The sequence below is a fragment of the Anneissia japonica genome, unplaced genomic scaffold (assembly GCF_011630105.1).
Source record: "Anneissia japonica isolate Jap-2015-1 unplaced genomic scaffold, ASM1163010v1 scaffold736_len178028_cov180, whole genome shotgun sequence".
NCBI classification, from domain to species: domain Eukaryota; kingdom Metazoa; phylum Echinodermata; class Crinoidea; order Comatulida; family Comatulidae; genus Anneissia; species Anneissia japonica.
In genome coordinates, this window is record NW_022721178.1 from 80,026 (window position 1) to 88,774 (window position 8,749).

Below are 8,749 nucleotides of genomic sequence, written 5' to 3' on the forward strand. Positions count from 1 at the left end.
ACTGAACACTCTGTAGGGGTCCAGGGGTCGAATCCCCCAAAAGCCCTGACAATTTGAGATTTTGTATGCATTAGGGCCGTAATCGAACAGCTTCGTCGTATTCTGTGAAAGTTAACGTACATATGATTTTTTTTCTCTCGAATTTTGTGAATTGTGTTCTCATTCGGTGGAGCTCTGTCTGACTGGGTCCTGCAACCACCACTTACTTTCAGTCGTCGCAATTTTTTTTTGGGAACTGACTTTTTAAAGTAGCATGATGAGATGAGTGATAATGTGCCGGTAAAACAGGGCCTCGAAGTTGCATAGGCCAGTGGCGGATCCAGGAATTTAAAGTAGATGGGGCCCAGAGAGGGACTTTCACAGATGGAAGGTCTATACAACCTCAGATTTTTTTTTTCTCAATTTTTTTTTTTTGAATTTTCAAAAATTTATGGGGGGTGGGGGAGGCTCCACCTTGAATCTGCCATTGGCCTAATAATATAATAAGCACTGTTAAGCAGGCTTTACAGGTTATAATTTTAAAAATTAAGCATAGTTTTGTATTAATTACGTTGTTTGGAAGGACGTCCGGTTCCTGAGGTCGAGCCATCTACAGGCAGAGAGGTCCAATGCGCCAGAATGGTGACCCTCTAGAGTTTTTTGATTTACCTTTTTCCCATTTTTATAGGCCTATCTTAGGTACAAAAAGGACAAAATGTTAAGTGTGACATCAATCAATCAAACGGAGATTTATCAGGCACACGTATCTATCCATGATAATATGGAGTTGCTCGCGGCGCCGCTGCCTAAAAAATTACGATGATGTAATACCAGCAAAAAGGAGAAAAGACAAAGAACGAAGAAGAAGAAAAAAAAAAAAAAAAAAAACTAATGAAAGTGAGAACTGAAAAGGAAAGTTTTAAGTTCAGATTTGAAATGCTCGACCGATTCAGAAGTACGTGATAAGTGGGATTCATTCCAAAAAGAGAGGGGCCAGCCACAGAAAATGAGCGAGCATCCCAAAGGGTCTTGCACATAATAAGAGATAAGAGACAATTATAAATTATTATTATTGTTATTGTTACCATTGTTTCTGTGTTGCTGCTGCTTTTATTTTAGTTATTTGAGATACACATGCATATGTTTTGAGTTTGGAATGAGTGGGGGTTTTGAAATAGATACAGTATATCATTTCTGTTATGATTTGCATTCCGTTTATTTGACTTTAAATTTGATGATTTACTCTTTGGTGGATTGTTTCGTGTATGATTAGACGATTTGGTTTTCAATAAATAGTTTGTCTAGGGCTAATTTATGTTTCAATTTATTATTGAATGGTTTTTGGTTTTCGTTGTTTGATATGGTGAACGTTTTTTTTTTTGCGGGATTGGCATTCCATAGATCCCCTGCTGTTTACGACGACCAAAGAGATACGACGTACACCACCAATCTTCTCTCAAATCGTGGCGTGGGAAAAAATAACAGGTCTCAGGCCTAATTTTTGTTATTACTAAATAGTAACATCAATGAAAACCTATTTACTCATGGGCGTAAAAACTATTCTCTTGATTGCTTCAAAGTTATGGGAAATTTTCAGCTATGTGATACGCAGGAACATTCGGAAAGTAAGTTGCTTGCCCTTATACTTACAAGGCAGCCTGGGCTAGGCCTATCTAGCCTAGGCCTATATTATTATTAATTACTAGCCTAGGGGCCTAGGCCTACGCCGGTAAGGAAGGAGGGACAGGTCTAGATCCTTCTACTACTAGAGTCTAGGGCCGAGGGGGCCTAGTCTAGACTAGGTCTGCTACTAGTTAGTAGATATAGGCCTAGAGCAGCAATAAGTAAAGCATACCTTGAATGCCTTAGGCTTAGTTAGGCAGGGTGACAGATGACAGCAATTTAAATTAAGCAGATATTGAGATTTTTATGCAAACTGCAAGCAATGTTCTTCTGTATTCATATTTAATAATTTATGGCAAGGCATACACTAGGCCTAGTTTAGGCCTACTGCTACTACTACTACTACTACTAGGGCCTAGGACTAGGCTACCCAGACCTACTACTACTGCACAGAACATCACTGGGCCTACTGAGAGTAGGCCTAGTGCAGGCGCATAATTCTTTTTCAAGACGTATGTAAACCCTCAATATATAATTCCTCGAAATTCTATTTAAATTTATAGATTTATTATTTATATTTTAATTTTTTTGTCTTATATTAACATTATTTTGTTCCTATTAGATGACAAAAATCAGTGCACAGTCATTGAATTGCTTACAATTGCTCACAATAAATTTTTATTTCTGTGTAAATGTTTGATTGATGTGTAAATTGTTCATTTTACTATACACTGCAGGATAGCACTTGGTTACATACCTACATATGGCAAGATAAAGAAAAGTCTTATCTTGACCTGACATAAAACAAATTTAAAGGGAAAGGTTATTTACAATGATAGATTTAAAAATGTGGAGTGAAGTTGTGGTAGTAGTTTGTGGGATCATGTTTGTTCCAATCTAAAATGATGTGTGGTCTACCAGAGAATAACGGTATCCCCTGTGTTAGCTCATTAATGATTTTTTGGCTACTTGATGATTTAGTGCACAGTGGGCGAAGTGTGGGAGGCATGTGGCCCAACAGTGATTTTTTGTGGCCCACGAAAATAAATTAAAACCCTATGTGTGCAGCCCACCAACCATCTTTGTCTAGAAAAGACCTTGTTTTTTACAGTCCGAAACCGATCATCTGTAAAAAGTACCATTAAAAAACTGAGAATTAAAAAGCAGTATAAAAGCAGTGCATGAAGGTTTTTGAAAGCGCACTCAAAACATAAAATTTTGGGTGTGGCCCTCGGTGTTAAATAAAAAATTCACTTTGGCCCTCCCCAACCAATTTCCACCTTGATCTAGTGGGACCGCTACTAAATTCAGTACTGATGTTAGGAAATGAAATTAGTCTATTATTTTTAAACAGTAAGATTAACCAGGCATCTTTACAACGGTCTTTTAAAGACCTCCATCTAAGTGATGCAATCATAGAGGTGACACTGCTGTTTTTTTTTCTAATCATTGTACGCAAAACGGGCATCATGTCAAGTTTCATGACATCTTCTTTGTAATGGATCCCAAACACTAGCATCTGAATTCTAATCCTTCAGCAATAGACCAATTCGGCGATGTTTGCTTATAGCCGGTCGTGTGACATAACTTGGGTATACCATGGAAAACATTACAGTGCGATCAGTGTGAAAGTATAGGAAAAGGTAATATTATGGTCGGGAAAAAATCCCTCCACAGTTAACGCGAAAAGTGAATGGCAAGGAAAGTCAAAACGATTGTTCAGAATAGTGTTTATTATTATCGAAACGTTCTCCTAGCATTGTATGCTTTGAAATTTAAGTGATCCTTTCGTAAACCTTAGCTAGCCTTAAAATCGTAGCTTAGTTTGCAGGTCGAAAACTCTTGCGCATACCTAAACAGGCCATAGATGTACAGGGGCCTAGGCCTAACATTTGTCGGACAATCTCAATGTTTGCAGCCATTATCTTTTGGAGCATTAGCAAACCCCTTAGGCAAAAATTCTCAAGTTCAATTTTCAGTCAATTTGGTATACTGTAGCTTTGCTGGGAATTATGATGATTTTTACAGCAAGAACAGAGGATGGCTGCCGCCACAGTAGCAATCTCCATGTAAACACCTCTGTTTACATCCAACATCCAAGTTGGGTCATGTGACGCCCATCACCGAATTGGTTTGTTGTGGTAAAATGTTACATTTATAGTATTTAGTAATCTTAACTTATTTTTTGGGAGATTATACGGCAATTACGATATGTACTGTTGAAAAATCTGGATGGATAGAGTGTCAGTAACTGTCATGGAAAAGATAAGCATCACCAACATCATCTGATATTTCATTGCCATGTTCTGTTCTGCTAAGGGGACGTTCAACATTATCAACATTTTCACAAGTGTACAAAAAGTACGCTGGGGGTAGACAAATTTGTACACTATTACATATGTATAAAAATTCAAAATAACATGCAATATATGTAAAGTAATGGTAAAATTATAATGTAACCATGGATATAACTTTCATTTTTAAGCAACCAAGTAAATTGCTTTTAGTCGACTTTACAAAAAAATGGAAAATGGTTTTGCAAAATCAAAATTTTTTGTACGCTTTCTGAGGGGAGGGAGGGGGGTACTGAAAAAGTATACTGTTTGTATACTTGTGAAAATGTTGATAATTGTGAACGACCCCTAATAAGCTACTTAAATTCAACAATTTCAAGAGGTTGAACAAGTAGTGTACAGTATACAGTAGTGTTTCTTTCTATATTATTGTGAGAATTTCCTGTTAATTATGCTTGCTTTTCTTCAGTTTATCCAGCACCAGACAGTTCGCTACGAAATCCAGCCTCTTTCACCCCTTTCAAAGCACAAATTAGGTAAGTAAGTTATATAGACAATGATTTATTGTCCTTCAAATGATGTACAAACAAAATTTTAAAAAATAATTGAATATTTACAAATGGTATGTTAAGCCTGGCACTTACTGCGCATGACGGGGGTTGGCCTACGAGATTCTATAAAGACCGTAACGTGATGTATATAAAGACCGCAATGTGATGATGCGCGCAACGGATCGTTTTTAATGACACTCGGTTTAGACTGCCACCGACAATCAGCAGATGGGGGTCACGTCGTCTATTGCTCACAGAGAGGGTAGAGTTGGATTTGTCGTGCGATGGTCGTATGACACAGTGAGTGCCCAGCCTTGGACAACAAGTTGTTAAGTTCTGAAGTAGAACTTTACTTGTCATAAGCCCTGGGTAGTGCCTGTGAAGATGCTCTTTAATAGTAAATATTAGTTACTTCAAAGTTATCACGGTATGGACTATTTACTTCTGAGAAGTCTCAGGAGTAATTGTGCTGCTTCCCCAAGCACAAGGTATGTACAGTGTACCTTCACTTACTTCATAGCTTGCATTTACTCGGCCTTTACTACAGGCACTGTGTATGCTAATTTGTACTGGGCAAACTGGCTATTTGCAAGTTAGGTATTCATGGGGGTCAGTAGGTGATGTTAGTACTGTGATGTCTAGCACAGGTATGATTTGAATCGTCGAGCGGCAGCGTTTTTGTAGGCTACTTCAGGTGATATTTGGCAATACGCTGCCATGCGCTATGCATAAGTTAGACTGCCATTGGGCATAAGTTGGTATAAGTTAAATAAAAGTCATCAAAACGTTCTATATATTACTAATATGTTATGTATACGTCCAACTCGTTATGAATAAGATAAGATAAGATAAACTTTTATTTGTCCAAACATTAAAACATGTTGGAAATTCATTTTCCATGGCGTATTTACATACATGCTATGTATACGCCAAAAATTGAAAAAAAAAACATTGATAGTTCAGCGTATGTCAGCATTTTAGAGAAATTTTGATATGTTGGCATACGCTGACTAAATCGTCAAGGTGTGACAGTGCCATTACAAAGCTTTGCAGGTGGTGCATGCGAAGATAACAATGTGGCTTTTATTGTGTAATTATACAAATCACTAGTGAAGATGAAAATCATTGTTGTGGTGCACTGGATACTTAGTTTTTACTACTTTTACAAGAATGCTATTTTTTGACTCAGCAAATTCCTAGTAGTAAGAGTGGAAGTGGGGATGCACATTTTTTATGCATCACCATTATGCCAGTGGATTGGAAACAAAATTATAGTACAAAAAATATTTATGTATAAATAACAAAACCAAAACTTATGGTCAACATGCTTTTTCTGTTTAAGCTCCTTCTCTGTGGAATTCTCTTCCTTTTTCTGTTCGTAATTCGCCTAATTTATATTCTTTTAAGAAGAACTTAAAGTTTCACCTTTTTGAGAAATGTTACCGAGTTTGTTTTCTCCTGCACCTTTGATAAATTTTTGAATTGACGCTATATAAATGTTTATTATTATTATTATAAATACAGGGTTTGAATTTCCTCAAAATACTCCATCAGAAAGAAGTTGCTGTAGGCTATGGCTTTACAGCAATTTATTCTTTTTCTACAGCAACAATCAACAGTTTTTATTGTTTTTAAGAGTAAAATCGGTTGTTAGGCCTAGCCTTGGTTTAATAAACAACTCGACAGCTAAAATCTTGCTGTCGATCCTGGGATTTACTACAGCAGTGGAACGCCCTTTCTACAGCAATTGCTGTCGGTGCACCCTTAAATACCAAGAAATTGTAAATAATATACGGGATTCTATTACAGATCTGGTGAAGAGGAAGACATTAGTGCTTGATCTCGATGAAACATTAATTCACTCATATCATGATGGATTAATAAGACCAAACTCTAAGCCAACTATTCCTCCTGACTTTGTTCTGAAGGTAAGTTAATCCAAAAACAAGCAAAGAAACCCACTAGGATTAAAGACCACTAGGAATAAAAACCACAACAACAGGAATAAACAACACAACAATGAAACAAACCATTTTATAATAGGGGTATTGTTTTAAAAGGCTCTGCTTCTCATACTATGGGTCACAATACAAATTTGGGTCGCCAAAACATTCCTGAGGGTCGCAAGACTGTGTCTGACTTAAAAAGACAGATTTTGGTAAAGCCCATTGCAAAACATAAAATACTACATAGCCATCTTACAAAGACCTGAACTCACAAAATGCATCCAGACATCTATGAAGACGAAAGCTCAAAATGTATTGTCAACTCAAATCATAAGGTCTACTCTCATAGTTGCACTGTTGCCAATCTCTCCAGGGGTGACAAGATCATTAAAATTAAACATTTGAAATGAAAATTTCCAAGAAGATAGAAACGACATCTTGAGGCATTTCGCTTAGTTTATCTGTGGCCAGTGCATAGGCTTTCTTTCTAGTCTTTGAAAACAAAATGCCAAAAAAAAAATTAAAAAAAATAAGGGTCCAGGCCCATACAGTAAAACCTGCAGTGTCTTTGGTTGTTTTGTCACTGCTGGATGTTCCCCTGTGAAAAGTTGTTAGTGTTCAGATGTTGGTGGTGCTGTTTCAAAATACAGTACGCCCGGTAAAATGTCGTATAGAGCATCAGTATCAGTTATGATAAATTGGTTTGTTGTAATACTCCAGTATTAATACAACCTTATTAGGTGATTAATTAGGTTGTATTTTATTAAGTATCTGTACAATATTTAACAGGATTAACGGGATTTATTTCTGGTCATCAGTTATTTGACAGGAAATGAACTGAAGACCAGAGTAGAAGGCACTTTTGATCTACCACCCCAAACTATTGAACTTGAAGATATATATTGTCTTTTTTTTAGCAGTTAAACTGAAATTTCAAACCATATATTTTAACTGTGTGACAATAAAGATTGTATTAAATTAAATTATATAGTGATGATAACCCCTGGCCAGTATTATGAAATTTAGTGTAGTAAATCAGATGTTGAGCTTGAACTTCAGGCTTTATTTGCATAATAATTTGATTCTGTTTTTGTTTACTGTAGGTAACTATTGATGCCCATCCAGTACGGTTTTTTGTTTACAAAAGACCACATGTAGACTTCTTTTTGGATGTTGTAAGTTCAGCATTATTTAAAATATATATTTCTTGTTATCCACACAAAACACCTACATCAGACGCCAGTGCTTAAAAGCTGGATGCCTCAGCTAAACAGTCTCCTGAAGCAGTAGCGGTGCTAGGATTTCCCAGACAGCAGTGTAATTCCCCTGACAGGTAGGGCAAGCCTGGGGGTGGGGGAAAAAACCCTGTCAGTGACCTCTGGACCCTCTGCTTCGACCCCTCATCAGGGAATTTCCAGTAAAGTCGTTGGGGAAAAATCAAATGTCGAGCGCCGAAAGTACAATTCAATCATGCTGTTTAGTTTTAAAACTGAGTGCAAGCAGTGCTACTGTATGTGCGAGGTGTTGGATACCATTGTGATCATATGGGTTGCAGTGGTGGTGCCTTTGACAGGGGCTGTCTCTTATACACATCTAGATGTGTATAAGAGACAGGGTATGTACAGTGTACCTTCACTTACTTCATAGCTTGCATTTACTCGGCCTTTACTACAGGCACTGTGTATGCTAATTTGTACTGGGCAAACTGGCTATTTGCAAGTTAGGTATTCATGGGGGTCAGTAGGTGATGTTAGTACTGTGATGTCTAGCACAGGTATGATTTGAATCGTCGAGCGGCAGCGTTTTTGTAGGCTACTTCAGGTGATATTTGGCAATACGCTGCCATGCGCTATGCATAAGTTAGACTGCCATTGGGCATAAGTTGGTATAAGTTAAATAAAAGTCATCAAAACGTTCTATATATTACTAATATGTTATGTATATGTCCAACTCGTTATGAATAAGATAAGATAAGATAAACTTTTATTTGTCCAAACATTAAAACATGTTGGAAATTCATTTTCCATGGCGTATTTACATACATGCTATGTATACGCCAAAAATTGAAAAAAAAAACATTGATAGTTCAGCGTATGTCAGCACTTTAGAGAAATTTTGATATGTTGGCATACGCTGACTAAATCGTCAAGGTGTGACAGTGCCATTACAAAGCTTTGCAGGTGGTGCATGCGAAGATAACAATGTGGCTTTTATTGTGTAATTATACAAATCACTAGTGAAGATGAAAATCATTGTTGTGGTGCACTGGATACTTAGTTTTTACTACTTTTACAAGAATGCTATTTTTTGACTCAGCAAATTCCTAGTAGTAAGAGTGGAAGTGGGGATGCACATT

The 8,749-nt window shown here is 37.0% G+C and overlaps 1 protein-coding gene across 1 annotated transcript; it reads left to right on the top strand.

Moving 5' to 3' along the window:
• Positions 1-1,373: 1,373 nt before the first annotated feature.
• On the top strand, positions 1,374-7,568 carry LOC117111485 (CTD nuclear envelope phosphatase 1A-like; the record flags this gene model as incomplete). Its single annotated transcript, XM_033254403.1, is given in 4 exon segments — positions 1,374-1,604; positions 4,366-4,432; positions 6,257-6,375; positions 7,497-7,568. Coding segments are annotated over 4 exon segments (357 nt in total), but the record flags the coding sequence as incomplete, so codon positions are not given.
• Between the last annotated feature and the right edge of the window lie 1,181 nt (positions 7,569-8,749).